This window comes from Mycteria americana, chromosome 1, assembly GCF_035582795.1.
Source record: "Mycteria americana isolate JAX WOST 10 ecotype Jacksonville Zoo and Gardens chromosome 1, USCA_MyAme_1.0, whole genome shotgun sequence".
NCBI classification, from domain to species: Eukaryota; Metazoa; Chordata; class Aves; order Ciconiiformes; family Ciconiidae; genus Mycteria; species Mycteria americana.
Genome location: NC_134365.1, coordinates 8,076,466 through 8,089,475, shown reverse-complemented (window position 1 = coordinate 8,089,475; position 13,010 = coordinate 8,076,466). Strand labels below are relative to the sequence as shown.

The 13,010-nt window shown below is 47.7% G+C and overlaps 1 protein-coding gene across 5 annotated transcripts in view; it reads left to right on the top strand.

Annotated features, from left to right (window-relative positions):
* Positions 1–13,010, top strand: part of FRMD4A (FERM domain containing 4A) — a 211,694-nt gene that overhangs the window by 101,493 nt on the left and 97,191 nt on the right. For all 5 annotated transcript variants that reach the window (XM_075526407.1, XM_075526317.1, XM_075526495.1 and 2 more), the window contains exon 3: positions 6,619–6,713. In XM_075526407.1, the coding sequence (XP_075382522.1) occupies positions 6,619–6,713 (95 nt within the window). The remainder of the gene's footprint in view (positions 1–6,618; positions 6,714–13,010) is intronic.

The window sequence follows — 13,010 nt, the reverse complement described above, 5'->3', positions numbered from 1 at the left end:
AGGGATGGGGCATCTACCACCTCTCTGGGCAACCTGTGCCAGTGTTTCACCACCCTCATCATAAAAAACTTCTTCCTTAGATCTAGTCTGAATCTACCCTCTTTCAGTTTAAAACCATTACCCCTTGTCCTGTCACTACAGGCCCTGCTAAAAAGTCTGTCCCCGTCTTTCTCATAAGCCCCCTTTAAGCACTGAAAGGCTGCAGTAAGGTCTCCCTGGAGCCTTTTCTTCTCCAGGCTGAACAACCCCAACTCTCTCAGCCTTTCTTCATAGCAGAGGTGTTCCAGCCTTCTGATCATTTTTGTGGCCCTCCTCTGGACCCGCTCCAACAGGTCCATGTCTTTCCTCTGCTGAGGGCTCCAGAGCTGGACGCAACACTGCAGGTGGGGTCTCACCAGAGCAGAGTAGAGGGGCAGAATCCCCTCCCTGACCTGCTGGCCATGCTTCTTGTGATGCAGCCCAGGATACGGTTGGCCTTCTGGGCTGCGAGCACACATTGCTGGCTCATGTCCAGCTTTTCATCCACCAGTACCCCCAAGTCCTTCTCTGCAGGGCTGCTCTCACTCCTTTCATCCCCCAGCCTGTATTAATACCAGGGGTTGCCCCGACCCAGGTGCAGGACCCTGCACTTGGCCTTGTTGGACTTCATGAGGTTCACATGGGCCCACTTCTCAAGCTTGTCCAGGTCCCTCTGACTGGTATCTCATCCCTCAGGCATGTCAACTGCACCACTCAGCTTGGTGTAAGCTTCCCCCAGGCTACAAGAGATTCTTCCCCCCAGAAGCCCTCTTCCTCCTCCTCCCATCCTGTGGGCAATACATGCCCATAACGTATCAGTGTCATCACTAAACCTGTGTGACAATGACCGTGGCTGGTGTTAGGAGGCACCAAAATGGGTTTTGCTTGTCACCTTCTGTAGCAAAGCCTTGCTCTGTGTCACCTGCATCTCACGTCCTCCTTTTCCTCTCTCCAGTGCTGGGGAGGTCTTCCGTGAGCAGATCCCAGCCTGCTCCCCTAGCAGGTCCAGCAGCCCATGTTAGTGGGCTCATGCTAATGAGAACTCATCCAATAAATACATGGAAGAGCTGTGATACTCCGGGGTTTTTGACATTGAATCAGTATGACTCATCCTCATGCAGCCTCCATCTCCCCTTCCCAAGGCTTTCTTGGGCTTGCCCTTCCCCTCCCTACTTGCCTTCAGTGCTTGCGGTGCTCTGTCGTTATTCAGGGAAGTTGCCTTCATGTCTGTTGGGAAGAGACACCTGTACAGAGTGCACCTGTATATAGTGTCTCTGTACAGAGATAAGCGCAGCGCATGGAAGGGACACTCATCCCCTGTGGTTAATTTGTCAGTGCTGAATGCTCCTTAAAATAGAGCCAGGGAGATAAAGACAGAGCTTGGGCTTTGCATGCACTGAAGTTGTCTTGGTTTGGTTCTCTCTAGCAGAGGCTGTGCCTGCAGCCCAGGGTATGGGGGGCTCTTTAAGCAATGGGGAAATGCAGGGAGGCAGCCCTGGGTGTGTCAGCCAGCTGTGATCCCATACGTACCTTCTTGCACTGTCTTTGGTGCCTTTCCATAAGCTTTCTTGATGCAATTTCACGTCACAGAGCTTCTATTGAGGCTCAGTTTTTTCCCTGCCACCTCCCGACACCACTAATAAAGCTCTCCCTTTCCTCCAAGTCATTATTTGAACAAAGTTAAGTTGTTTTGGAGGGGAGGGAATGAGTTCACTGCTTCAAGGCTGCAGGAGCTAGGGTTGCAGAAGAGACCCGACCATGTGCTCAGTGTGCTCCTCGCTGCTGAGGCAGAAGTGCTTTGTGGTTGCAGAGCATTACTCAGCATTTCAGGTAAACCTCTGAGGCATGGCCCAGGGCACAGTGAAGGGTGTCTGGGTCATTCTGCTCATAAGGAGGCAGCCCTAATGAGTCCATGTCTGCTCTGCTGCCTCTCCAAGAGGGAAAGGAGAAACCTCAGAGTGCTCCCAAGTCAAGTATGACTTCACAGAAGAGTTGCCCACTCTACTGATGACCAGGAATCCCCTGGATGATGCATTGATGCCATCATGCCTGGCAGGTGGATCCATTGACATGGTATTGAGGTATTAAGTTTTGTGGAAAGTGTCACGTTTGCAAGTCCAGAGAGCCCAGGCTGCAAAGTGTTGCTTGTCCCAGGCTGGAGCAGGAATCGAGGAGTACAGGTAGTGGTCCAGAGGTGTGAAAGCACTTGGCTCACTGCCATGCAGAAAAGCCTCAGGGACAGTGTCTTTGGCTATGAAATGGCTGGTGTGTGTGCCAGAAACTCCACTATATGGGAGCATGGGTCCCTCAGCCCTTCCTCCTGGCAGGGGGAGAGCGCTCACCAGGAGCAGGCTCTTCTCCCCCAGGGCCACAGCTCTGGTGTGCTGGGACCACAGCCGGGGCCCTGCTGATTTATCTAGTAAAAATAACAGTTGATATACAGTGCATTGTTCTTCACGTGCATTTTTGCTAAGAGGGTCCTGTAGCGGGAGGGAGCAGCAGGGGAAACCCTGGCTGAATAATGTTGCTCTGACAACTCACCCCCACCAGCAAAGCATGCTCAGCCCTCGCTGCTCCAGCTGAAGGATTTCTGCTGGTCTATCCCGTCCCAAGCTCAGGCCAGCCAGCTGCGGCTCTGACATGCTCCCTCAGGCTGCTTTTTCTGATGCAGGTTACATGGAGGATGCCAGGAAGGTGTAGGGAGGAAGGAGGTGAAGAGCAGCAGATGCAGAGGGGTCTCAGCAGCTGCCCGGGCAGCTCACAGTGCACCACGGTCCAGCTCTGCAGCTCTGCAGCATTGAGGACATGGTTTGGTTTCTGGTTTGAATGCCACCTGTTATTCCTGATTTATGCCTGTGGGATTCACAAGCTATTTTGTTGACCTTCCCACTATATTGGACATAGAAGGTCCTGGGCCCACTTTCTATTGATTTCCCTGCTCTCAGAGACCAGTCCCATCTTCTTCAATGTGTCTGTGACGGAAGTTTTATTAGTGCAAAATGAATATCTCTCTGGAAAATGAAGTCCAGAAATTAATAATGAATTAAAACAACTTGCCACAGGCATTGCTAATGAGCTTTTTGTCTGCGCAGCTCACATGAAAGGAGGTCATTGCTCAGCCGTTCCTATCGCGAACGGCAAGCAGATTAACCGTTAACATTGAGCGCGTGGGTCTCTCCTGAGACAGCAGGACAGGCTGCAGCTCGGCTTGTCCCTGGTAGGGTTTTCCTGCCCTTATCCCTGCTGTGCAGATTTGTCTTGAGGACTCTTTGCTACCTGGAGAAGACACCTTCCTCCTTGCCCCTCCGCAGGCTCAGGTTGCCCATCTGTGTTGGGAGGACACAGGACTCATCCAACTGGAAAGGACAATAACCTTGCAGAGCTTAAGAGGAGAGTGGAAAGTAATCTTGGAGGGGACTAGCAGGGCTTAACTTCACCGCCGTAAGCCTCTTCAGGGACACTGGTCCAGTAACTAACCTGGCACCGCTCCAGTGCTGGGTCTGCATCTATTGTTCTTTTCCCTTATCTTGCATGGCCAAGGGTTATCCTCCCTTATCTGCTACCGCAGGCTTTGGAGGAGGCCCCACAGCAAGGGCAGTGGAGATCATGCCCCTGCCAAGCCCCGGGGGCAGGAGGGGGGCTGTGCTGGGAGAGGAGCAGCCCCCACCAGGCAGTAAAGAAGGGAAGGCTGTCACACCATGCCGACCACCTCTCTGCAGCTTTTTCAGCAGCCAGCTCTCGCTCAGCAGAGATAAGGAGGCAACACATTGCAGTTACCCATCTTGCCTGGGGAAGGTGGCTGAAGGCAGGTGCTTTCAGGTGCTGCTCCTCACTTGATGCCTAGGGCTGGATGCAGCAGTGCATGGGGCAAGGGACGCTGGGCATCACTTCTCCATGATGTAGCTGGACATCAGAAGGGGATTTTACCCCTTGTCCAGTGACCCTTGTGACAGTGCTGGCTGGCTGAAGCCGAAGGACCCATCACTTCCCCACGTCCACAGGCAGCCTGTTTCACATCAGCCACTTATTGCTCTGTTCTGCTTTCTTGTGAAATATGAAAGATCAACCTATCCCCTCCAAGTGCTTAACCCAGGCTTGGGAAAATGCTGCTGTGTTTGAGGCTTGCTTTTTTGCTACCCTCCCCCACCCTTGCCCTCTCAGGTTGGACACCCAGCAAGGCTGGCTGATGTCTTGCTTCCTTGCTTGGCAGCACAATTGCCCATTTATCAAATAACTGAGTCACCCCAGAGCACTGGGAGCCAGGCAGTGCCAGCCACTCAGCACCACACCTGCAATGTGTGCTGTCGTGGGGATGCCCAGATTCACCTCCACCATCTGCCCCCACCAGTGGCCCTGGCCACAGAGGAGTCAGTCCTGCCCTCCCCTACACCCATCACTGGCCACACATTCCCACCCCTCCTCCTGTGGTAGCACTGGGCTGGGAAGAAATCCCTTTCTGGTGCAGAGAGAGTTTGGCCCAATTGGGAGAGAATTTGGAGGGAGGCTTGGACAGGAGTGGGGGAAAAGCAGGACTTAGGCTCTCAGACTGCACATTGACAGGCACGAAAACCCCTTCCTCTCTCTCCTTCACAAGTTTGTGTTTGTTTGTCTGTTGTTAAAATGAAAAGTCATCCAATGCCCCCAGTAAGTACATGCACAGAGCCTATGTTTCTCTGAATTCACATCGCAGTCTTACCATTCTCTTCATCACAACATCTGGGTACCTCATAAGCCAGACTGTAGCTTGTCCTTAAAAAGCTCTGGCAAAGGGAGGTTCTTCTTACAGGAGACAGGGATGCTGGGAATGTCCATCCCACCCAGCACGATGCCAGGAGAGAAGTACCTGAGGAGTCTCCAAAGAGACCGGTGTAGCTGGTGTGCTCTTTGCTTGGGTCCCTGAAGGGACAAAGGACATGACCACAGCCCAACGCCTGGTCTGCTCAGCTCTGAGTGCCATTCGGGAGCTGGTTCAGGAGTCCGAGAAAGGCAATGCAGCAGGTAGTGTAGACGTGGCAGACACTCCAACAGTTGTGCCTGAGAAGTCTGACTTGGGAATTAAAATGAAGCTTGTTGCATCCCACCTATTCCTTATCCGCCGGGCTGCTCTTCCTACACAGCAACTTATCTCATAGTTGGAGGGTACTTTAAGCTAGTGCTGCATTTAGGCAAGGCTATTGCTTCTTTCTTTGCTGGCATGACCTAGAAACCACCCTTCCCTTGGGTGCACAGACAAGGAGCAGTACGGATGTTGCTGGTAACTGCATTGGGATGTAGCAGGCAGATGGGTGGGTGGAGGACGGCAGAGAATTTCAGGCTTGGCTCAGCTGTGTCAGGTACTAGGACAGTGCTGGGTTTAGGACCATTTTTAGAAAGCGCTTGAGAGTCTTATGAATCTATTTGGAAATTAGGTACAAATCAAGTTTTTTTTAACCACAAGCTGTGTTTGTATTTACAGGATAGGACAGACAATCAGGACAGCAGGGTTCTCGGGTCCCCACCACCCATTTTCTGCACAGCATCATCATTTCATCTCCATTTAACAACAGGTTCACATCTGGGGTAACTCTGATTCAGCTGCTTGGCAGACTCGTTGGGGCAGACAAGCCTACAGACAGGTTTATTTTCACTGAGGCTTGCAGCACAGAGATTTGTAGACCAAATCCTTATGAGTAGTCACCAGGGAACATTGCTGGGATCTCCCACCCCAGCTGTGCCAGTGCTGCTGTAACCATTGCAGCTCTGGGATCTGGGGCTATTACAGGCTGTGGGATCACAGGCTGCATCTCCCTGGATCCTTTGTACCCCTGTTTCCTACCATTGACAGTCAGGACAAGAGCTCTGTTATGGCCAAGACTTCAGTAGTCCAGTAGGAAACACAGGAGCTCAGCAGAGCTGGTGAAAATTCAGAGGCAGGAGGACGCGTTAGTCTTAAAAGTCAAATAAGGTTTCGCAGAAAAGGTAGTAATGCACTGTCCTCTATACGGAGTGAATAGTTTCTCTGAGCTTGGCTTTTATGCTCTTACAAAGGGTATTTTGAAAGTGCATGTTACTTTCCTCTCTTTCCTTCCAAGTGCCTAAATTTAAGGATATATCCTTATTTCTAAATGACAAGCAATACTGAAGGGGAAACTATTTTGTTCTGTCATTTACTTCTCATTTGGTCCTGTCACATCCTATCTTTTGGCACTGTGTATTTTCTTAGTGTTATGAGCATGTATCTGTGCTCTGTGTGTGAGAGTGGGTGCCTGAAATGTGTTTGCAAAGTTCCTTGATAAAAAGCTTTAACAACTAAAATTATCAGAGGCATGAGTGTGCTGGTCATGGTAGATCTGAACACTGGCAGGTGGCAGGTCATCTGTCTGCAGAAACATTAAGCATTGAAGAGGTCAGAACCGCCAGGTTTTTAGTATTTACCTAGGAAGGAAACTACTGTTAATTTCAAGGAGCTAATGTTGCTTGCATATTTAGCTTGAACACCAGAGGGAACATAAAAGCAACAGCAGTGGAGTACCTTCAAGGATAGCGTTTCCCTCCAGAAGCACAGTGCAGTTCTATCCAAGTTCTCCTCATTAATCACTTTCTTTCATTCTTGTTTTCCAGCCAAAGCTTTTGGCCAAGGAGTTGCTTGACTTGGTGGCATCTCATTTCAACCTGAAGGAGAAGGAGTACTTTGGAATTGCATTCACAGATGAAACGTAAGTGCAAGAAATCAAAGACCTAAGACGCAACTCAGATCACAGGAAATCTTGGCGGTTTTGTCCTAAGCAAAATGACCGGCGTAGAAGACCTGTGTACCCCAAGGTCCTAGACCAAGGTCTAGGGAGGTATGGACCTCACATCAGAGTCGGTCCTGTACTGCCTCTTCTTCAGAGGGCTGGAGGCCTCTCATGGCGAGTTAAGCACAGCCAGGGGTGTACAGAGGCAGAAACAATACCTTCCTAATCCAATGTTCAAAGAGTTGGTGTCATTTGGCATTGGTAAAAGGTTAGCTTAAGCTCTCATGGACTTAAGATCCACTCGTTAGTTCAAAATTATTACCAGATTGGTGGAACTGTTCAATTAAAGTGTTAATCAGTTTATTCACTCAAGCAGGCTTAAAAGTAATGCTAAATTATTTCAAGGAAAGAAAAAAAACCCAGCCTCACAAAATTATTATTTCTGATGTTTTAGATCCCAGATTAGAGTTTCTTAAAAAAGGGAAAGAAGAAAGTGTGAGAAAGGAAGGGATTGCCAAATTTAACGTGAACAAAAAGCATTTTTAAATATAAAATTTCCATTGTGGAAAGGATTTGACCTTACCAGGAATCACACAACAGCCTTATGGCTGAGCTAAACCCAAGGATGGGACCCTGACACTGCAGTCACCTCAGGCAATGTTGGTTGTTCACCTTGAACCCCAGCTCCCAGAGTCCTGGTATTACCACGAAATTTGAGGTTTGGTCTCAAGACAGGCCATCTCTACCCCCTGTTTAAAGTGCAAGTATAAAATTAGCACTGGAGAAACACTAAAGGTCTGCCAAATACTATGATTAGTCCTAGACTGTGACCTCTCTGCTACTGCACAGTCTCCGCTACTTTTTTCCAGCTGCTTGTTTTCTCTCTGTAGTTAGACTGTCCTTGGCATATGGACTGTGTCTTGTATGTGTGCCCACCATACTCCACCTTGGTTTGCAATAGGGTATTTTTTATATTTTAATCAGGAAGAGGCTTCCCGCACCTATATTGCTGTAAAAAACAAAGATTTTCAAGACAATGCTGTGTTCCCAGAACAGCTGAGTCAGCAGTATTGCTGTCATTAGCCGGTTCCTCTCTCCTGCTGAAGTGGCAGGGAAATGTAAATTATCTGCTGGAATAATGATTCAGGATCGGGTAATCAGGGGCTGCTGGATAATTGCACAAATATATCCACATTCATCTCAGCAGCAATTGCCCCTCTAGAGCCAGTTCCTTTGGCAAGCGCCTGCCTTGGGCAGCCTGATGCCATCTCAGGACAAAGCTCCCAGGATGGAGGAACGCTCGGCATCAGGCACGTGCAGAAGCAGGACCCAAATCAGAGGAGATCCCAGAATCCATCCCATCTCACTGACCTGAGCAGCTCAGCCCTGTAGGAGATCTCCAACCCAACACAAATTAATGGGACTGGTCCTCAAAGGAGGAACAGCAAGAGGCACTGGCAATTTATAAAGCAGGAGGAGGAAACTGCTCCTCACCAAGGTGTTATTTCTTATTGGAGAGAGCAAGTTACTCAGTGGGTGCTGCCTGAGGGGTGCAGGAAAGCCACGCAGGGAAGCCAAAGCAGACTAAGAGATTAAAACGTTCCCTTAACTGTCCTAACAGCATAGGTTAAAAACAAGAAACACGTGTCAGACTGCAACCAGATAGCAGCTGAGCAAGTCCCAGCTCTCAGCTCAGCTGAGTGGGCACAGGGCTCCCCTGGGAGTGCAAGGGAAGCTAATGAGGAGGTGTCAGCAATTAGAGAGAGCCCAGCCTCCCCTGGGGCTTCCAGGTTTATCACGGAGTGGCATGAGCAAAGATTTGGGTTAGCGATGGGAGGAAGCGCGAGAGGCTGACAGAGGCTGTCGAGGCAGTGCTCAAAGATGCGCAGCGGATGCAGATGGATGCGCACTGTCTAGACAGGATTTCAAAGGGTGAGGTGATGGCATCCACTCACTTGGTCACTTTCTTGACCTGTAGTTAAGATGGAGCAGGGTGCATTTTAGGAGGTGCTCAGCCAGCCCAGATGAAAGATCTGGGGACACCCTCGTTAAATCTAGTAAAGGCAACCCAGAAACATGCCAGTAAGTCTTAGCTGATAGGAAGCTTGGTCTGCAGCCCTTCTGCTGTCCCATAGTGAGTCTCACCTTTGCACTGAGGCTTCCTCAGTGCTGTGAAAATAACCTTGACAAAAATATTTCCTCTTCAGTTGTAAAAAGCTTTGAATAGAGTTGGCACAAACAGCAAGTGTTTTATTTGACTGAACACAGCCAAAAAAATGTACTTGGGGGGTTGGACTGCGTCTTGGAAATAGATGTCCCATGTCACCTTCAGAAAATAAACTGGGCTGTCTGTACCACAGATCTTAACCTGCAATGTGAAACGGAAGTTCAAAAAAAGTCCTTTCTTCAAAAAGTAGGAAAAACAGTCTCTTAATGTGTGTTTGCAGAGCACCTAACACAGCCTATAGCTGATACAGACCAGGCACACAAAAAGAAACCCTGTAATTTTGTGACGCAGGCCCTCAGGGATTTCCTTCTCTTCACTCTTCGCTGAGTTTCCATGTGCCTTACTTGAAGGGAACTCATAACCAGCTAAAACAGAACAAACCTGGTTCATAAATGTAGTCTGGGGTTGGCTAAATTGCAAGTTTAGAAAGAAGAAAAGCCACTAAAGTATTAAATCAATTCTTCTATTTAAGAGTAAAAGCTCTATGAGAGTAATTTATTTAGAAATGATTTGGACTGGGGATTTCCATTCATTAGTTGTGCTCTATCATGACAACCAAAGAAGAAAATCAATAGGAACAACCTTTGCGTTGGCGACTTAATAGTTTCTTGTGATAATATAGGGTCATTACTGCATTCAGCGTGACTAAAATTAGATTGTCAGACTATTATGGAGGAGAGAATAACGCCTCCTATTTTAATGATCATAGGAACGCTTTATGGTGTGAGCCATTAACTGCAGGAGAGCACAGGTCAAAAGGGTGTCCCTGTACAGCACGTGGGGCCAAGCTTCACATGAAGCCAGAAGAGCTATATGCTGGTTGATTAAGAGTGAAAGGGAATGGGGAAAGGGCTTTTTTTTTTTAGTTCAGCTGATAATGAATCTCTGCTAACCGCCCCTTCCCTTGGCATCAGCTCTTCCAGCATTCACTGAGAGCAAGTGGTCAGGATTACCCTTCTGTTTGCTGCAGATGCCCCGTCTGGGCCATGGGCAGGTTTTCCACGTCCTTTACTTGTCCTTAGACATGAGTCACCTGCTCCATGGAGAACTAGCAACTTTTGCATCCCACGGCTCCCCCTCTCCGTGGGTCCAACCAAAAGCTGATCCAAACCCTTTTGCTTCTTCACCAGAGGAGAACCTGCAAAGCAGCTTCTTCAGCTAATATATAGGATAAAAACTGCAAGGCATTGAGGCCCCCATTATTTGTGTTACACTTGTGCTACAGGCTGTACTAACATGATAAGGTAATGACAGAGAGTGCCCTTGCTCAGCCCAGGATCCTATGGCCAAGAGGATGGCAAGAGAAGAGCAGGGTACCACTCTTCCCTGGACTACTCTCTCATCTCTGTGAACGGGGGAAAGCCTATTTCCACCCTGCAGCCATGTGGCAGAGCCAAAATGAGGGACCAGGTGTCCCATGTCCTGGTTGAACAGCCAGTCCAATGGCAGGTGCAGCTCTCAGAATAAAGTCCTTCTCTGGCGTTAGACCAGTTCCTTTGTCACCAAGTCCACCGTTTTGCAAAATCTGTATAGTTAAACTCATGTAGCTCCTTGAGCTTTGCAGCCCCTTCAAAAGTATTTCTGTTGAAGGATTAAGACCTTAAACGAGAAAATCTGTGAGCTTAAAGGGGTTTTTTGTTTCTGTCATGATTGATGGAAATGTAAAATAGCTTATTTGGTTTCTATTACGTGAATTGGTCTTTCTCAATGTCCATTCAATTCAACATGAGTTTGACACTGAAGGGGCATGAGTTGGTTTATTGGTCCAAATACCTTCCTAACACAAATCAATGTGGATCCACTTTTCAGAAAACCGGATGCTAACCAGTAAAACTCTATAAACAGAACCACCTGGAGGCAAAGTATTCATTGATGTACCACTCTTTACTGAAAGCCCTGATAAAAGAAAACAGAACTACTGCATGCAATTGCCAATATGAACCCTGGGCACCAAAATCCATACTCAGTTTATAACCTAAATGGACCCAGTTTCTGTTTCTAAAAGCGATTATGTATTTGTTATTGACACACCAGTTTAACTGCCAACATGAGTACAACCAACAGAGAAAAATTATCTGGCTTCCAATATTGAACCTCCCTATAGGTCACCTAAAACTGTTTGCACCATTATTTGTGAATACACCGATACAAATACCCAAATGAACAAATCAATCATGATAATGAAACAAAAGCTACTTTGTGTCTCTGAATTGAACCATGAAGGAAATCCAGCTAGACATAGGCATGTATGAATGGGATCCCAGTGCACGCTGCCTAAATTGGTCCATGAAAACTGTCAGGCTTACTACATGCCTAGGGTTATATGCCCATCCTTTCCTCTGTTTTACATGGGATTGTGCTCCATGAATAGTTCTGCTGAAGACAGGAAGACAGCTTCCAGAGCAAAGTGTTTTGTGGTGTAACGGCACTGGAGTTTGGCTGCCTGATAGACCACATTCACAGGCAGATGCCAGTCACTGTTCACTGCTGCTGTTCTCTACATGCCACACATGCACTCTTAAAAACAAGGAGTTAGGTGACAATCTGCAGTGCAGAAGCCCTCAGTGATGAAAGATTGTAAGTGGTAATTGAGTACAGTGAGCATTTAGCTCCTGGCAGTGATTTAAGTGACCTTCCTCCGCTGAAGGATCTTTGAATTTAAGCTCCATGCAGATGAGAGTAATGAAACTCTTCAACCCAAAAACTCAGTGTCAATTAAATGCATTATTTAGTATGCACAACCGTGTACGTGTGCAACATAAATGTGTAACCTGGTATGCATACGTATATGCATATGTTCTTTTTGTACTGATTATATCAACCGGTTTCTCAAGTTAAAATGCAGTGAGAATGAAAAGAGCAAGTCTTTTCAAAATAAGAAATACCTTGAAGTGAATTATTGTTCTGGTCACCATGGCTTCTCAACCCTTCGTTGTACATGTTAGGCAAAGCCAGACATTTCTGTTGAATAAACATAGAGGTAGACAGTAAGTCCATTGTCAACAAATCGGTCTCGGTGGGAACCGGTGTGTAATGCCATCAGCTGATGGTGGCTGCTACTTTGGTGATACAAATGCAGCTGGACAGGTTCAGGATAGGATGTCAGGCTTAGTGTGGCTTTTCCTTGCTTTGACAGTATTTTGTACCTTGGCCTACATGGTTAAGTGCTCGTTTTGTACTTTGGCTAGGAATGGGTGAGCATGTCTAGTTTCACTCCCCATGCATACTGTGGCCTTCACAGTTAATTTCAGCCTTCCTGAGACCTGTTAAAAGAAACATAACAGCACTTCAGGACAAAAAAAAAAAAAGGAAAAAGGACAGATTTCAAGAAGGGGGATGCAGCGGGAAATGTGGATACCTCTAATTTTTGGGTGCCCAGGCTGAGAATCTTTCAATGGGGCTTATTTTCTGACAGCCTGGAGCATCTGTCTTCTAAAAACCAAGCCTTGTTAAAGTATGTATCTGTGCTGAACAACAGAGCGCGATGCAGGGTTCCCGCACTAGTGCTGGGTGACTGCATCCCAGCAGCAGAAATGACGGAAGGAGACCCCATTGTGCTGCGTGCCCAGCCATGCAGCCTGCTGAGAACAAGGCCAGTTAGCCCATACACCCAGCCCCGTTAACACGGCCATCCTCACCCCCGAGCCCGGGCAACGTCACTGCACAGCACTGCCCCAGGCTGGGCAGACTTGCCCTCGGCCCATGTACTGCAGTGGAGACATATGAAATTACTAGATGGGCTTGAAAATCTGCATGATGTCACCCCTTTCCAGTAACCACACTGCTAATAAGTCTGTGCCCCTAATACACAGTTCAGGCTGCCCTTTACCTAGAGAAAAAAAAAAAAAAAAGAGAAAAAACTTATTTAAAAACTTTATCTAGAGAAAAAACTGACTAAAAGTTAAAATATCTTGGAGAGAAACACACAGTCTAGAGCAGGGGATAAAAAAGGTTTTGATCCTTTTTGTACACCAAAAGATGTCCAGGATGAGTTTGAAAAGTCCCCAACTCCACATGTATCATTGTACCTAGTTGAGACTTGGTACTCT